At 39.4% G+C, this 19,187-nt stretch overlaps 2 protein-coding genes across 2 annotated transcripts; both read right to left on the bottom strand.

The window, feature by feature from the left end:
* Positions 1-3,042: 3,042 nt before the first annotated feature.
* Positions 3,043-5,275, bottom strand: LOC129728300 (uncharacterized). The gene is made up of 6 exons (XM_055686733.1): positions 5,128-5,275; positions 4,709-5,065; positions 4,470-4,656; positions 3,724-4,411; positions 3,555-3,662; positions 3,043-3,489 (listed from the first exon to the last, which is right to left on the bottom strand). Exons 1-6 carry the CDS (start codon positions 5,273-5,275, stop codon positions 3,082-3,084), a joined length of 1,896 nt encoding a protein of 631 aa, XP_055542708.1. The 3' UTR covers positions 3,043-3,081.
* Positions 5,276-8,613: 3,338 nt separating this feature from the next.
* LOC129728299 (uncharacterized) lies at positions 8,614-9,459 on the bottom strand. The gene has a single exon (XM_055686732.1). The coding sequence runs from the start codon at positions 9,457-9,459 to the stop codon at positions 8,614-8,616; it is 846 nt and encodes a 281-aa protein (XP_055542707.1).
* Positions 9,460-19,187: the final 9,728 nt, after the last annotated feature.

The raw sequence follows: 19,187 nt of genomic DNA, 5'->3' as shown, positions 1-19,187 counted from the left end.
ATATCCCATAGTCTTATTTGTGAACCAATTTCTTTTTTCGTTTTCCTTTCCACAATAAATATTTTTTTGACCTTTTCTTTTCCACTTTCAATTCACTTCTCGTTTCTGGATTCCTATTTATTCTTTGTTTTAGTATTAACTTCTTTTTTGTTTCCATTTTGCAACTTCTTCTCCTTTTTTCGTTCCTTATATCACTTTTCAAATTTTCTTTTCGAAACCTTCTACTTACTACCATTTTCAGTTTCTGTTTGTTTTTATTTGCTTTTGCCTCTTACGTCTCACACTCACATCTGGACTGTTATGACATTTTTGACAAAATAATATTCAAGTTTCTTATTAATATTTGTATTCTTTTGTGTTATATTTCGTTCTTTATTTCTATTTTCCAATTTTCACATTTTCAATTCTTTGCCCATTCCACAATCTTCTCTTTCCCTCTTTCATTTCTCTGTTTTCATTTATATATCCCTTTTTAATTTTTGCATTTATTTATCGGAAACGATTCCCTTTTTTTATTTTTAGCTGTGTTCAACCTTTATTCATCTCTCTCTCTCTCTCTCTTCATGTTTTCTTCTTCATTTTGCTTTTCATTTTTTTCTATATCCTTGCTTTTCCTATATATCAACTATATCATTTCGAAATTTTCTTCTCTATTTCCAATTTTTTTCTCGACTTTTGCTTCGCGTTTACTCTTCTAGTTTTCATTTTTATTTCACTTTATCACTTACTCATTCCTTGTTTCCATTTTTCAACTATCTCGCCTTTTCTAATTTCTCACACCTTTTTTTTATTTTTCTTTCAGGAATCTTTTACCAGCTATCCTTTCCTGTTTCTTTTTGTTTTATCATCATATGCCTCTCGTCTCACGTCACGTCTCTCATTTGGTCACCTATCAAGTTTTATTCAAATAAATGAGCAAGTTTCTTGTTATGTTCAGTATTTCACTCTCGTATCTTCTCTATTTATTTTAGCTATTTCGTATCCTTATTCTTATTTGCATTTCTCACATTAATTTGCGTTTTCCATATCATTTTTATATTTTGTTTCCTACTATGCTGTTTTAAATTTTTTTCGTTTCCTGTTTTCTTTTACTTTCTTCTTTCTCTTTTCCTCTTCCACGTTACCTTTTGCTTTTTCGTCCCAACCTTTGTTTCACTTGCTTATGTGTTTCTGTATGAATATTTCCTTTTCATTTCGTTTTCTCATTCCACATTCCTATTTTACTTTTCCAATTCTCACTGAAACATTTCCCTAATTTACTATTCCTGTTTTTCTTTATGTTCTACCATTTTTTCTCACCCGGCGTCTACGGCTCTGTTTGATTTTTTTTATTTCCCTGGTGTTTTTTCTTTTTTTTTCTCAATAACACGACAAGAGTAATAGAAATTTGCCCTAGAGCTCAAACTGGTAAAAATGGAAGATTATAGTTTTTCAACCGGACCTGTGAATGTTGGTGCTTCTAGCAAGCTTGAAAGTGCGTCAGAGGGGTGCAGAGGAATTACTCGTCGTGTTCGTTGCTTCTACTTTATTACAGTTTCTGAAGACTTTACGTACTTTCGACTTGGCTAGGAGCACCCAAAATCACAGGAGCGGTTAAGAAGCTATGATCTTTCTATTTTTCCAGTTTAAGTTCTAGCGCATTTTTTTTTCTCGCTTGCCTTAGAGCTCAAACTGGAAAAAACAAGAAAACTTTTGAACTATTCCCGTACATTTTTATGCTTCCACCAAAGCCGAATGTGCATAAAGTCTTCAGAGATTTGAATGAAGTGTTGCTGTATGCAAACGTAGAAGCGGTGAACGCGTCGTGTAGTTACTCTGTCGCCTTTTGACGCACTTCCAAGCTTGCTAGTGGCACCAACAATCTTAGGAATGGTGAAAGAGATATAAACTTTCATTATTTTCCAGTATGAGCTCTGGGGCAAAATCTGTGTTGACCAGCGTAAGATTTTCGCAGTTCACTTTTCTTTATTTCACTCAACTCTCCGAAACAACAAATTTGTTCGAAAGTTCCATTTATTTTTTACGTAAAACTACTTTTTTTTCGCAGACTTCTAAAAGAGAGGAATTTCAAATCGAACATGTAATAACTTTTGTTCAATTTCAAACAGAATAACTCGGTTAGTCAGCCCGAAAATTAGTTACGCGTCTATTAATTTGCATCAGAATTGTAATTGTATGACGTGTATTATTGAAATAGCTCGAGCCATGTTTTGAAAACAGATTTCTACCCATCGAAGCTGAATGCGAGCAGAAAAATTGACCCCAGATGCCATTTTGAGTTTCAAAACGGCGACTTCCGGTTTCTGGAACAAATCGATAGTTAAAAAAAAATAAGAAGAAATTAAATAATGTCAGCTCTGCTCATCTCAATGATAGATCATTCGAAGAATTATTCGAAAGGAGGAGTTTGCTTCAAACTCATGACTTGCTATCATTCTCGTATGCCACAATACGTCAACCTCGCGGTCGTTGCTTTGCTTACAACTGTTCTGATTTATGATTCCATTGTCAATTTTTCGTGTATTCATATTTATCATTCTATGTTTCGGTTTTTCTTTCTCTTGAATAACGAAATTGTTGGACTATTGTGAATAAAACATTCTTGCGATGTTACCTATCGCACAAAACTTTTATCGCTTAGTTTTTCTCAAAAGCTAAAGTTCAAATTTGAAGCTGCAGATATTTTTAGGTTTGTTCAGGACATTGAGTAGGTAACATCGAATCTGACGTTGTTTTATAAGTTGAAATACCAGAAAAAAAGATTTATTCCGGAGATAGCGTGAGTAAGTGCTCAAACTGAAAATCCGTGAAAACTGCAAAGCAAACTGCATTTTGATCAAAAAAATGTCCAATCCCAATCATGAAAGAATCGTGGTAGTAAGGAAATGTGATTAATTTTTCTCTATGAGCTGTTTATCATCAATTTGTTTAGGTAATTCTTACTTTAAGGGTGTTGAAAGTTCATTTATTTATTAGTTGGGTGGTTGATTTGTTCTATGTTTGTTATCTTTCTACAGTTAAATGTTCTCACAAGGTTGTTTCTTCTAGTTTTATTGTTATCTACAGTCAAGTTGATAGCCCTTATGGCAACCTATTCCACATAGTCCTGCACAGGTGTTTTAAAAGCGTATACTTACTCAGCACAATTTCAGCAAGCAGCAAACAGACGGCCTCCAGAATTCCGAAGGCGGCAATTTCCATCGCAAATCGTGTATCAACCAAATCGAGTGGCCGAAACATTACTCCCTTGGTGCAACCTGGCTTCTCGTTTAGCATCCTGCTTACCAGCCTGGTAGCTACACCTGCTTCCAGCATTTTCATCAGGCCAATGTGGAAATGTTCACGTAGCGTGAAGTTTAGCTGTACGGAAAAATAACCGATGCTGTCGAAAAATGTCAGCTCTCTCAGGTAGCACTTTTCCACATCGTTGAATGTTCTGCTGATCTGTTGGTACAATGTTGAGGTAAAGCCATGATATGCGAATAATTCCTGCAAATAAGGAAATGAACAACGCTTAACAGACGGTTACAAGCTTCTGCTACAGGATTGGTAACTGTTTGTAATTTTCGAACGCCCTGTTCTGTGTCGTACGCATTCAGGGTATCAGCATTCCGGTTTGTGATCCGTTTGTATAGTTCGATTCCGACAGGGTCGGAGGCTTTCTGTAACGAAAAAAGTCATTGATCCGATACTGGCTTTTGCATGTCTACTTAATTTATTAACTGAAAAGTAGAAGTTGTAGGGCTGTCCATCTGTTCCAAGCTCGAGGCGTGATTCCACAAGGTTCCGTATTGAATTGATTTTCTTAGATGGTGCCTGAATTAGGGAAATTATCTTTGCAGAGAAGCTAACTTCAATAAACATCAGTCCCGCCAGACTAACAAAAATCATTATTTTTTGGGCTAAAGATTTGGGCTTCAGTAGAGAACCCTGTTGCGTTGCTACTGGGATTATGTCGTACGCTGCATTTAGCATTTCTATGTATCGATTTCTAATCGAGTTTTTTCTTCTAAGCATTAGTACTCCATGAACCACAGCAAAGACTGTCGCTGTTATAGCAACTAGCGCTAGCGTACACATCCAAACACTGAAATCGAATGGCATCTGAAAGATGTTACTCGTTTCCGAAAGGTTAGGTGCCTTGAAGATAAATTTTATTCTCAATGGAATTGGCATTTTCGCATATTCCATTTTCAACAGGCGATTCTGCGTGATGCGCAGCATTGTCCCTGCGGCTTCGGAATGGTGATAGATCAATTCACCGGACATTCCATTCCATATACCGGTAGTGTGATCCGGGTAACCCCAAGTTGTTACAAATCGTTTTTCCATTGTTGCATTCAGATAGTATGTGAATAAAGTGTCAAGTAATAAATATGATGTTCTAGGTATTGAATCGACTCCGGTGTTCCTGGTAAAAGGCAATGAAAGTTTTGCATGAAAACTCATTTAGAATAAAAATGACTCACTCAAAGTCTCCAAAATGACTTAACGTATAGTTAATTGTGTAAACGAGACTGGTTTTTATGGGTAACTTTTGAAGATTTCGCCTTCTCATTACAACTGACTGCGTCCAACGTTTGTCTTCGATTGTTCCGTTTCGCCAAACTCCAACCACGCTGCTATCCAGGTCCATCATGACAGATCTTCTGTAGACTGCAGACGAATTTTTCTATCAAAATTAATTACCCTTCACTTATTAAATTACCATCTTTTATGACTGTTTCCCCCCTTTCCACAGAAAAATAATACACTTCACTAAGTCCTGTCACCGGCAATCCTGCTACTGATCGGAATATGACATCCTCTTGCTCATCCCCTCCGTTGGTTTTTTTCTCGTAGCCATTTTCGTTCCAAAGGACCCACCTAATTTTGTTATAAATTCTATACTGCGCTTCGGCCAAAAACTTGCCACTTCCCGGGCAGCTTATATCGATAACGGCCAGATGTTGATGCGGCTCTGGTGTGTCTAAAATCGCAATATTTTCCACCGCGACACTCTTCAGTTGAACGAAGTGAACTTGGGGCGCTTGAAGCATTTTTCGGAGAAATTTGAAGCTTTTATCTGTAAGCTTACAATATTACAAAAATCCGTTTGATCTAACATATGACATATTGTAATATAACCTTCGTCCCAGCACACGAAAAGAGCTAACTTCACTTGCTTTTTAAGAAACAACATTAAATCGCTAAGCAGTTCAGTGGACGCCGAGTTGGTTGGGAAAAACACTAGCGAGTAGCAAAGTAGTAAAATCCACACTCGAGTAATAAACATTTCGAAACCAGTAAGCTTGGAAACCTCGAATTGCCTACAGTCGATTTGAGTCGAAGGTTAAGTTGATGCTGTTTATAAACTGAATCAAATGGTTCAATCTACCATTGAGAGGTATCATTTTGCACATTAATTGGATAATACTCCACAATTTTAAAAAAGGAAATTATTGGTTGCTACTGCACCGTCGTACTACATAGTCGGATACTTATTTATTGATAGTTGGTGCAATTGAAATTGGATTGGAATTTGAATTAGTACAGATTAGTATTTTGGATTGGAGTTGAAAGTATAGTTGAATTCTGGTTGGCTTAGATTAGGATTTGGAGCTTGGAATGAGATTGGGTTCGGGACTGCGCAAACAGTACTAGAATTTGCCATTGTGAATGGGATCGGAATTAGCATTGATATTGCAACAAAGATTGGAATTGAGATTCGGAATGTGATTGAATAACTATCACTTAGCTACAGATTGAACATAATACACTTCTCTTTAAATTTCCACTATCCTTTTTATGATATTATATTTTATTTTTAACATCGGTAACAAGATACGTATTTCGATATTAAGTATAGCTATGATTAGGTGAAGGTGAATTTAAACCTATAGTTAAATAAATAAAATCGTTATTCCAGAATGCTGCTACCGCAACAGCTTATAAGCTAACCTAAAATTACCTCATGCAATTACCAACTATACGATCGATTCATGCTCTTATAATTAATCGAAATCGATTAAACGTAAGTACCATGCTTCATTTTCTGAATGTACGAATCCTACACTAATTATTACTAAGTCATGCAACTGCAACTATGGTATGCACTTATAACTACAGACAATAACGATCCACAACTTAGAAGCTAATTAAAACTATTATGTTCAATTGTAAACTATTTACAGGAAAATTATAATCTGAACATATAAAAATGCAGCTCTGTCTGTCTGTATTTTTGTCTGATCCATATAGGCTTGGAAACTACTGAAACAATCGGCGTGAAATTTTGTGTATAGGGATATTAAGGGCCGAGTAAGGTGACTAAGATAGTTCGAGACCCCTCCCTCTTCTAAATGGGAGGGGTCCCATACAAATGAAACACAAATTTTTACACATTTTGAAAACAAACTAAGTAAATGGAACCGACTTTGGCATGTGGATATTCTTAGGGGTAGCAAATATGTCCATAATGGTTCGATACCCCTTCCTCTTCTGGAAGGGAGCGGTTCTATACAAATGAAAAAAAAAATTCTGCCCATTTCGATAATGGCAGGTGATTGTTTTTAGGGTTTGATGGCAGCCAACTGTTAAGTGTACATTGCGGGGCGAACGCTACGATCCTACTGACACTAACAGTCTCTCCTGAGCCGAGACTCGAACCTACGCCGACTGGCTTGTTAGGCCAGCATCGTACCTTGAGACCAACTGGGAGTTTACAAATCAAGCAAATACAATCAAATTTGGTAGGTGAATGGTTTTAGGGGTAAAAAATATGATAATAATAGTTTGACACCCCTCCCTCTTCTGGAAGGGAGGGGTTCCATACAAATGAAACACAATTTTGTGCACATATCGAGAGCTAATCAACTGAATGGAAACAAATTTGGCCGGCGAATGTTTTTAGGAGTAACAAATAGGTCCATTATGTTTCGACACCCCTTCCTCGTCTGGAAGGGTGGTTTGACGCTCCTTCGTACTCTGGAAGGGGGGGAGGTGTCCCATACGAAATAAACAGATATTTCAACCAGGTTTGGTCGGGTCGATGCACAGGGTCGGGTCGATGCACAGGAACCAACACCAACACTTTATATACGCCTCCAGATGCCATTTTGAAATTGAAAAAGGAAACTTCCGGTTTCTAATATGTGTGTTTCCAGAACCAGAATGACGCCCATACGCCAGAATTTTTCTCCGAATACCATGTTGAAATCCAAGATGGCGACTTCCGGTTTCTGAAAAACAGCGGAAAGTCACCAAATACCACCCAATATGAGTATTTTCGAAATCGTGATGATGCACTGAAGCCTCAAATCGACCTCAAACAACATTTTAAATTGTAATATGGCAAGTTCCGGTCTCTGGGAAACAGCCAAAAACGGCCGCTTTCCATCCAATATGAATATCTCCGGAACCAGATAGATGCATAGAAGCTGAAAATCGATCACAGACACCATTTTGAATTCAAAGTTGGCGACTTCCGGTGTGTGGCAAACAGCCGAAAATGACCAAATGATAAATAAATCCAGCAAGTATTATCAAGGTGTATTTTTTCTGAAATTAAAGTGTTCTATTTAAACAAATAATAGGATTGAATGAGAAAGGCTAGCTCTGATTTATTTAGGTTTTTCTTTCTCATTTATCTTTACCATTTCCTTCTTTTTTGTTTCTATTTTGCAAATTTCTCTCCTTTTTCTGTTCTTCATACCACTCTTTTATCACTTACCGATTCTTTTATTGACTACCATTTCCAGTTTGTAGTGTTTTTTTTTTTCATTTGCCTCTCACGTTTCTATTTATCGATTTCTTTTCTTATCTCTGTTTTCTTATCGAATCTTCTATCAATCCGCCCCATTTCTTTAGATCTAGATTTTAATTTGCCATTTTGATTATTTTTTCAAATCTCTTACAATTTGGCAATTCCTCCTCTCTCATTTTCCTGTCGCTGTTTTTCATCTTATTCCCATTTTTAATAGTTCCCATTTATTAATCCAGTTGCCTATTTTCAAATTTCAATTTTGTTTTCACTTCACTCATTTCTTTTTCATTTTCTCTTCTCATAGTCTTATGTGTGAACCAATTTCTTCTTCCGTTTTTCTTTTCAATATAAAATGAATATCCTTTCGACATTTTCTTTTCCACTTTCATGGAAATTGACTTCTGTTACCTGTTCGGGTAACCAAATCTTTAGCAAATCTTTATTCATAAATTGCTTTAAGCTGCAATTAATTTAATATTAAACTTAAACGGATGCTATTCTATTTAGTTACTCACAATCTTGGTGTTCGATCACAATCGATAATGCTGATCTCCGACCTATGAGCTTACCTTCAATGTTCTCCGCACGTGTAACAACCGACAAATTAATATAAACTATATTGCATAATATTCCAAAGCTTAATTTTTTTATATAAATTCACATGAGAGTATTGCGAGAGAATTATCTTAATATTTAATATATAATATCAACTACGATCAAAGTTTGTCTTCTAAAGTTTTTTCAATCGGGTGAACGCTTTCAATTTCCTAACTTGATGACTCCTCTTCAATCTAAAGACACTTCAGTGAGAGTAACAATAGGTGACGTCCTTCTATCTTCCCGCTTCGCTCTGCCATCTCACGTTACTATCAGTTGCTATCAGTAACGGTCGTTCGAGGGGACTTCGATTGCTCGTTGTAACAATCCCCCACCCGTGAAGACTGGTGATGATCTGCACCTCCTGATGAGTCCTCAGCGGCTTCACAATCCGGTAAAACGTCGAGCAATGCCAGCTTATTCACCGACCGTTTATATACGCCTGTTGCTGTGCGCACCTGTGCCTGGCGAACTCGTCCATCTCGTCCCAGGAATACCTTTTCAACTCTCGCTCTTACGTACTGATTTCGCACCGCGCCGCTTACCATCAACACCAAGTCGCCCTTTTGGATCTCGCGAACTTCTTCAAACCATTTACCTCGTCTCCTTATGACCGGCAAGTACTCTTTAATCCACCTTTTCCAAAACGTGTCCGTGATGTGTTGAGCAAGAGTCCAGCTATTTCTAAGAGTAGGGCGATAGTATACTAGTTGCGATGGTGGTTGTTTCACGCCTGACGAACTCCCAAGCAAGAAGTGGTTTGGAGTCAGCGATTCCTCATCGGCGGTTTCCAAGGGCACGTAAGTCAGGGGTCTCGAGTTTATCATCGACTCAGCATCTGAAAGAATTGTCATAAGCGTTTCATCGTTCGGTTTACGGGGTGCATCGATAATCGTGCCAATAGCTTGCTTAACCGAGCGTACCAAGCGCTCCCAGACCCCTCCCATGTGGGGTGCTTCTGGGGTGTTAAATTTCCAACGCGTATTCGTGTTTGTGAATGTCGTTGCCAATGCTTCGTTTCTGGACTGTATCTCATGCTGTAGCTGTTTGTTTGCTCCAACGAAACAGGTTCCGTTGTCGTTGAAAAATTCGACGGGAGCGCCCCGCCTGACTGCCATTATGCATAACTCGCTCGACAAACTGTGTACCACTTCGAGATGTATTGCCCTCACTGTCATACGTGTGAAGAGTGCAACCCAGCGTTTTACTTCCGCGCGACCTACTTTCACGTACAGGGGTCCAAAATAATCTACCCCGACGTAGGTAAACGGTCTCATGTACGGAGACAGTCGTTGTTCCGGCAACGGTGCCATAGGTGGTAGTAGAGGGGTGGATTTTCTAATCGACAGGTGAAACAGCCTTTGACTGTTCGTTTGAGCAACGCTCTTAGTTTTGGTATCTCATAACGTTGCCTCATTTCATTCACGACGGTTTCATGGTGGGCGTGACAGTAGCGACGGTGGAACCAGTCTGTAAGGAGAGAAGATATTAAGTCCAGTGCGTCTTGAACTGTCCTACAGATCAGACGTTTTTTCGGTTGCTTGTGGACTGGTCTTTGACTGCCTATAGCTTCAAAGTTTGTGTTTTGTCAGTGTGTCTTTTAAAGACTACCTGAAAGTTATTTCCCATCAGTCTTTCTCAAGACTACCTACTTTTGAATTTAACATTTATTTTAACTTTTTTCGTATCACCTGAAATGGCTGGACGGAAAAGAAACCTCGCATCGCTGCGGGGAGGAAAAGAGAGGCATCTCTTTCTGACACATCGAGTGTCTGTAGTGACAATCCTTTTGATATTTTGCCTGAGCAAGAAGCTGGTGAAATGGAAGTTACCAATAATGAAACTATACAAAATATAAAATCTTTAAAAAAGGAGAAAGTTCCACCTATTGTGGTAACTATTTCTTCTGAATTTAATATATTCAAAAAGGAACTTTCAACGTTTGTTTCTGACGTTAAAGTTACCTATCAAATTGGCCGTAGAGGTGAATGCCGCTTATTAGCCGACTCAGTAAAGGGTCGTGATCGTCTTGTTCAGTATTTAACTGACAAGATGTACAAATTTTTTACATATGACACCAAGAACGCCAAGCCGTTCAAGGTTGTCTTGAAAGGTCTCACCAACGATCAAACCGTTGATGAGATCAAACTTACTTTAACAGAATTACTTGGCATAGCCCCTACCCAAGTAATTCTAATGAAACAAAAATCACGAGGCGAAAACAGTCAGAGAACTGGAATTTCCCTTGTTAATTATTTAATTCATTTTAACCGCAATGAGGTTAACAACTTAAAATTTTTTGAAAAAGCACATGCTTTGTATAATGTGCGTGTAAAGTGGGAAACTTATAGGAAGTATGGCGGAGGTGAAAAGCATATCACCCAATGCCGTACTTGCCAACGTTATGGCCATGGTTCCAAATTCTGTAACATGGACCAAAAATGTCTTAATTGTGGAGACTTTTCTCACAAAAAGGATACATGTCCTGTGAAAGAGAGTAAAAATTTTCGCTGTGCGAATTGTAACGGCAACCATATGTCAAATTTTTATCAATGCCCAGTCCGTTTAGCAATTGTTAAGGCAAGGCAAGGTAAACAAAATTCAATTTCTCAATTAAAACCAACTTCAAAACAAAATTCTCCAAGCGTACCAGTGACGCATAGTTTACCTACTCCTTTGCATACCCGTTTAACTTATGCACAGGTTACAGGTAGTTCGAACATTATACCGCCTAGTGTTGGTAGTTCGAAAATGACCGTTAATATGGGTAAGCAAAACACGCTAGAAAATAATTGTACACCAGCTAAAATTGCTACCGAAAATATTTTTTCTAATGTCAACTGCCTGGGGCCTATTACGGCAGGTAAACTTTCTTTTTTGCAACAGGCAATGTTCGATCTTATGAACGCCATGTTGCAGGCAAAATCAATGTTTGAAGCCATTCAAACAGGCACAAATTTTACTATTTAAATTGTTTCTAATTTAAAATTTAGCAATGATTTTAAATAAAACAATTAAAATATTAAATTGGAATGCTCGCTCATTGAAGGCCAATGAGAATGAGCTTTTTAATTTTTTAACAGTAAATAATGTGCATATTGCAATTATTACTGAAACATTTTTGAAACCTAACATAAAATTATGAGCGGGGGCCTAGCGTAGTTGGTAACGTCTCCGCCAACCACGCTCGACGCCTGGGTTCGAATCCCACCGCCGACATAGGTGTCGATGGTTGTGAGGTGGCGTGATCCACTCACAACCAACCCAACTGGTCTAGATTCAATTCTAGCCGACACCGGGAGATTTTCTGAGGCGAAAAAACTTTGGGATCACGCCTTCCATCGCATGAGGAAGTAAAGCCGTTGGCGCCGGTCCGTTAATCAACGGGTCGTGAGTTAGGGTCCTGGGTGGAGTCGCCTCCCCGGGCGTCGGTGGTTGGCACAACAACAGTGGCGGAACTAGACCGACGGTAAATAAGCGAGAATAAAAAAAAAAAAAAAAAAACATAAAATTAAAATATGATCCCAATTACGTGGTTCATAGATATGATAGGATTCAGGGTTCCGGCGGTGGAGTTGCAATTGTTATTCATCGCCGAATCAAACATCGTGCTCTTCCCCATCTTGAGACGAAAGTTATTGAAACTTTGGGAATTGAAGTTCAAACTGAACTTGGGATTTTATTTATTGCCGCAGCATATTTACCATTTCAATGCACACGCGAGCTCAAAAATTATTTTAAAGGTGATTTACAAAAACTCACCAGAAATCGTTCGAAATTTTTCATAATCGGCGATTTTAACGCTAAACATCGTTCATGGAATAATTCTCAAAGTAATTCCAATGGCAAAATTTTATTCAATGATTGTTCTTCAGGATACTATTCTATTTTGTCTCCGAATAGTCCTACATGCTTTTCTTCTGTAAGAAACCCTTCAACAATTGATTTGGTGCTTACAGATCAAAGTCATGTATGTAGTGATTTGATCACACATGCTGACTTTGATTCTGACCATCTTCCAATAACTTTTTCTTTATCACATGAATCAGTTTTAAACCCTATGAGCTCTGTTTTTAATTATAACAAGGCTAATTGGGAAAGATACAAAAATTATATTGAGAGAAATTTCAATAATGATCTTGATTTGCAAAACGAAGTGAATATTGATTCCGCTTTGGAAGCATTGAAATGTGCAATTGTTGATGCCAGGAATTATTCTGTTCCAAAGGCTCAAGTGAAATTTGATTCACCAATAATTGACAAAAATCTTCAACTTCTAATTCGTTTGAAAAATGTCCGCAGACGTCAATATCAACGTTCTCGTGACCCTGTTTTTAAAACTATTTATAAAGATTTACAGAAAGAGATTAAACATAGATTTACTCTTCTGAGAAATCAAAATTTTGAGACTAAAGTTGAAAAATTGAAACCATATTCAAAACCATTTTGGAAGCTGTCGAAGATTCTTAAGAAACCTTCAAAGCCTATTCCAGTTTTAAAAGATGGTGAACGTTTTCTTGTATCCAATGAACAAAAGGCTCAAAGACTTGCTCAGCAGTTTGAGAGTGTTCATAACTCAAATTTGAATTTTGTGAGTCCAAATGAAAATGAAGTCACACGTCAATTTGATTTAATTTCTTCCCAGAATTTTTTACCTGCAGAAATAATTGAAACTAACTTGAATGAGATTAAATCAATTATTAAAAATTTCAAAAATATGAAAGCACCTGGTGACGATGGAATCTTTAATATACTAATCAAACATCTCCCTGAGAGCACAATGGATTTTTTTAGTGAAAATTTTCAATTGCTGCTTCAAAATTGCATATTTTCCCAAATTATGGAAAAATGCAAAAATTACTCCCATTTTAAAACCGAATAAGAACCCAGCTGAAGTTTCAAGTTATCGACCAATCAGTTTGCTTTCTTCAATAAGTAAACTGTTTGAGAGAATTATTCTTAACAGAATGATGTCACACATAAACGAAAATTCAATTTTTGCAAATGAACAGTTTTGATTTCGCCATGGGCATTCCACAACTCATCAATTGCTCAGAGTTACTAATATGATACGAGCTAACAAATCTGAAGGTTATTCCACTGGAGCTGCTGTTTAAAGAACAAACTTTTGATTTACAAACAAATTTTTAGACCAGCAATGCTTTATGCTGTACCGATCTGGTCAAGTTGCTGTTCAACAAGGAAGAAAACGCTCCAAAGGATTCAGAATAAAATTCTGAAAATGATTTTGAAGCGTCCTCCTTGGTTTGGTACACTCGAATTACATAGACTTACTGGTGTTGAACCATTAGAAGCTATGTCAAATAAAATTATTAACAATTTTCGACAAAAATCGTTGCAATCCTCAATTGCTACGATAAGCTCTCTTTATAGCCAATAAGTTAGCAATTAAGTTAGTTGTAAGTTTACTTCCCCTTTTCTGACAAGTAGGTTTAAATCCCTACGAATGATAAGTCCTAATTGCGAAAGCAAACAAATCCTAACAATTAAAATTACAAATTTCTAACAGTGTTGAGAAGTCACCATTTGTGATTGGACACACATACTCACTATTTACTAATATTTATCATAAATACTTAAGAAGAAAAAAAAAAAAAGAAGATATTAAGTGGGTAGCTGGCAAAATCACGGGGTACTTAGCTTCGTGCTGCGTACCACGCAGCACCAATTCTACCCCGCATTCGAATTAATCCATCCTCATCTAGGTACGGCCATAATTTATGTGTAGAGCTGGTCTTTGGCACCACATTGTGACGCGCGTGAGGGTCCCCTGGAGTGTCCAATAAAATTCTCCTCTCCGACGCAAAGACTTCTGCTTGAGCCTGTTTCCACAGCAATTTTTCGGCTCGTTGTAACTCTTCTTGCGATAGTTCACCAATTCTCAATGAATCGTATCACATATGCTTGTGTTCGTTGAAGTCTTTCCCACTTACTGAAGCGAGTTACATCGATGAGGGGCTGCGGAGCTTCCCAGTGCACATGTTGTACATTAGTCAATTCTGTGGAGGTCGTAAAGCGACGATTTTCCGGCCATTCATCTTCAGGACAATACAGGAAGGGAGGACCACGGAACCACAAGCTCTCTAGGTCGAACTTCGGCCCTGTTCCCCACTTAGTGGCACGATCAGCAGGGTTCTGCCCTGATCGAACGTACTTCCACTCGCTCATTCGATTTGACGATAATATTTCACCGATTTTAACACCCACAAACTGATGATACCTTCGGTGATCTGAATTGATCCAAGCGAGGACTGTCTTCAAATCAGTCCAAAAAAATCGTTGATCTATTTTAAACGAATGCGACGAGATTACTGATTCAGCTACACGTGTTCCTAAAACCGCAGCTTTAAGCTCGAGACGTGGAACTGAAAGTACCTTGATCGGAGCAACTTTGCTTTTAGCTAAAACAAGTGCGACTTCGATCCCTTCTGGTCCTGTTGCTGTGATGTATGCCACACTAGCGTATGCCTCTCTACTTGCATCAACGAATACGTGAAGATTTTTGGACTTGTTCATTTTATTTCTGAAGTAATTACGTGGGATCCGAAGGTTGATTATTGAGGGAAATTGACTGAGCCATAGACGCCATTTTTTGAGTAATCGATCATTTATTGGGGAGTCCCAGTCAAGTCCAGCTGCCCACACATCCTGTATTAAGATTCGTCCGTGGACGAGAAAGAAAGTTACAAATCCAAGTGGATCGAACAAGCTCATCACGAGCTTTAACATCTCAAGTTTAGTTGGTATGTGTGTGGGTTCCATTACCTTTATAACCTCCACTTTAGGCGACAGTGCGTATGAGAAAACGTCTGCGAGCGGATTCCATCGCATTCCCAGCACGGATTCTGTTTTTTTCTACTCTTACGATGCTGAGTTCTTTCGACTCGTCCCGCGACGTATCTTCGATTGCGGAAAGTACCTGACCAGAATTAGACAGGAAGTTACGAATCTCAAAGCCCCCTTTTTCATGAATGTGCTTCACCTGCTTCGCTACTTCGATAGCTTCTTCTACCGTTGCGGAACTATCGAGATAGTCATCAACGTAGTGATATTTTATGATTGCTGTTGCTGCTCTGGGGAACTCTTCCATATAGTCCATTGCGTTCCTATTTTTTACAAATTGAGCTGAGCTCGGGGAACAAGTAGACCCGAACGTAGCCACATCGATAATATAAATCTGGGGGGGATCGTCGGATTTTCTCCGCCATTGAAATCGTTGTGATTGACGATCTCCGGCGCATATTAGCATACGCAAGAACATTTCTTTTATATCTCCGGTGATCGCGATTCTGTGTTCGCGAAAATGACTCAGAACAGCAATGAGGGGTGTAGGCAAATCTGGTCCCTTCAATAATGCCGAGTTAAATGAAACGCCATTTACTTGGGCTGCAGCGTCCCACACTAACCTCACCTTATTTGGTTTCCTTGGGTTGACGACAATTCCAAGAGGTAGGTACCAGACGTGCTTGTTATCGGCAGTTGCTAACTCGTCCGACTTTGCGCGGTGACAGTAACCCTTCTGTCACATATTCATCTAGTTGCTCGTGTACTCGCAGTTTTAAAACGGGATCCTTTGCAAGTTTTCGCTCCAACGCTTCAAGCCTCCGAACAGCCATGGGGAAACTATCCGGAAATTCCACGTTGTCCGACTTCCACAGCAATCCGGTTTCAAATCGGTTACCCACTCGGCGAGTCGTTCCATCCAGCAATTGGCGCGCTCTTTGGTCCATTTTTGATTCAGGAATGTCGAATGGAAATTTCGCTCCGGCTTGTTCCAGCGTAAAGTAGTCGCTCAGTTGTTGATTCAACTCTCGATCGGAATCCGTACATGCCGGGACATGCAAGTTTATCGAAACTGTTGGTGTATGTCCCACCCCACTGCCATAAATAGTCTACCCTAGCCTGCATTTCGCTGCTATAGGTTCGTTTACTCCCTCTTCTCTAATTTTCAGCGGTATCCCAAGCCTCAGGTTGTCCAACCCGATGAGTAGTTTCGGTTCCACCATCTGATAGTCGTCTATGGGTAACCCTCTGAGAATATTTTTCACTCAGCACTCGATACAATAGCGACTGTTTTGGCAACATAAGATGATCGACCGTGCGTGCATTAGTGATTTGGTGCTTCTGCAATTTACCCTTTCCAGAGACAGAGACATGCACCCGCCGCGATGTATTTTCATTCCGTGTAACGTTACCAGTCCATTGCAGTGTCAGTGGCTCAACTGGACCTTCTATTTCTAGTAAATCTGCTACAGAGCGGTCTAATAGTGTCGACGAAGATCCTTCGTCAATAAACGCAAATATCAGCTGCCTTTTCCCGTTTTTATGCAGAACTACTGGGAGTATACGGAAATATGGTAACATATTTTGCCCGTCGAGGTTGACAGACGAATGGCTGCTCGATAGATGTACTGGACCGCTAGAAATCGGTGGATGCAAGAGATAGTGATGCTTTTCCCGACATCCTTCCACATTACAACCTTGCCAAGTCTTACAGGGCCATTTCTGGTGAAAATTCAAACAAGTTCTGCAAAGATTATTCTGCCGTACGAAATTTAAACGATCCTTTAGGTTTCTTTTTGCAAATTCCTTGCAACCTGAAACTCTATGTCCCGATTCTTTACAAAATTGACAAAGTTTAACATGTTTCTTTGTCAATTCGTTGCGTTTCGAGTGTGAAAGGGAATGTCGGTCAAATTTGTTTTCGTGCGAGTATGAATGAGCCACATTTTTTTCTTTGTTTCTCGGTCTTTCAAACTTGGCGTTTTGGTTGAGCGGAACATCGAAGCAGACTTCGCTAGCCGCTTGGATCAATTGCTCCATGAAACATCCGAAAGTAGCAAGAGTGGGTGTCGAGTTCAGTAATTTATATTTAGCCCAATCAAGCTTTAATTGCACTGGCAGCTTCGCCACGAGCTCTTGTAGCAAAGTTGGATTGTTAAGATGACTCTCCTGTTTGGCCGCCTGTAAATGAGCGACTAAATTCTGGACAGCCAATCCAAAATCAATCAGTGTCTCCAACCTATCTGGCTTAGGGGAGGGTAGACGATGAATACGTTCTAGCATCGAACGAATAATCAATTCTGGACGACCAAAACGCATTTCCAGTGTCTTAATCACATGTGGCACGCCTTCCGGCATCAGGAGCCGGCTGCGAACGGTTTCCAAAGCATCACCCCGTAGGCATTTCTGAAGCCGTACTTGATTTTCCACATTGGAAAATCCACACGCATTCGTAGTCTCTTCAAAGATCCGAATAAACCTCGGCCAGTCTTCCGGGTTTCCGCTGAAAGCTGGAAGATCCTTGCCCGTAACCTGGCGGGCTGCAATTTGCATATATGCAGGGTTTACTGATGGGTGGTTAGGCTGCGACCGGAAATTTCCTTGTTTTAAAGAAATTTCTCGGATTCGTTGGGCGAGTTGAGTGAGTGGATCTTCTGGAGCTGGTGTTACAGACAGTGAATGTCCTTGCAATGAATTCCCGCTGACTAAAGAAGCTGATGATGAAGATGGTTGTTGTGACGAATTAATTGTCCCTTTTCCCGAGGGGTCCTTACTACCGACATCCGTGGAATTTTCATTTTCCTTCAACCATTTTTGCACCCTGCTTCCGTTGAAAATTTGGGAAATTCCCGAGGCTGAGATCGTTGACCCTCCATCGCTCATCTGGGCCTGCTGCCTAATAAGCTCTGTACGTTTATCCATCGACTCCTTTTTTAACCTTAACCTCTCTTCTCGCAACGCCTTTTGTTTAGCCAACTGCTCTTCTCTTAGCTTTGCCTCCTCTTCCTGCCGTCGTCGACGTTCGTTAATCTGCCGCTGCCTTTCCTCGAACTCGAGGCGTTCTACCTCTTCCTTTTGTTTCAGCTCCTCTTCCAGCAAAAGTTCCTGCTCTTTCAACAATGCTATTTGTTCTTCAAGTACCGCGGAGCGAGCGTTAGATTGAGCACTTCCCGCTGCGACTGAAGGGGTTTTCCGCCAGTCTTTCCCTTTTTTATGGACGAAGATCTGCTGGTTGTTACCTTATTGGGTGTTTTTATTGTTACCACGGACAGCAAACCCTTTGCTTGGCATCGGTGACAAATCCAGTGGCGGTTTTCTACACTCGAATCTACGCCTACGCACCCGAAATGATACCAGCAGTTGCACGCATCACAGGTCACCATGGCATCTGCCGTGTCCGGTCGGTCACACGAACGGCAATTTTGATCGGAGATTCCATCCTAACCCATCTTGACAAAGTCAAGATTCTTAAAGGTTATGTTCGGGTAACCAAATCTTTAGCAAATCTTTATTCATAAATTGCTATAAGCTGCAATTAATTTAATATTAAACTTGAATGGATGCTATTCTATTTAGTTACTCACAATCTTGGTGTTCGATCACAATCGATAATGCTGATCTCCGACCTATGAGCTTACCTTCAATGTTCTCCGCACGTGTAACAACCGACAAATCAATATAAACTATACTGCATAATAATCCAAAGCTTAATTATTTTATATAAATTCACATGAGAGTATTGCGAGAGAATTACCTTAATATTTAATATATAATATCAACTACGATCAAAGTTTGTCTTCTAAAGTTTTTTCAATCGGGTGAACGCTTTTAATTTCCTAACCTGATGACTCCTCTTCAATCTAAAGACACTTCAGTAAGAGTAACAATAGGTGACGTCCTTCTATCTTCCCGCTTCGCTCTGCCATCTCACGTTACTATCAGTTGCTATCAGTAACGGTCGTTCGAGGGGACTTCGATTGCTCGTTGTAACAGTTACCCTTCTCGTTTCTGGATTTCTTTGTTTTCTTGTTTTCATTAGCAT

The sequence above is a fragment of the Wyeomyia smithii genome, chromosome 3 (assembly GCF_029784165.1).
Source record: "Wyeomyia smithii strain HCP4-BCI-WySm-NY-G18 chromosome 3, ASM2978416v1, whole genome shotgun sequence".
NCBI lineage: Eukaryota > Metazoa > Arthropoda > Insecta > Diptera > Culicidae > Wyeomyia > Wyeomyia smithii.
The sequence above is the reverse complement of the archived record's forward strand: the minus strand, read 5'-3'. Positions and strand labels throughout refer to the sequence as shown.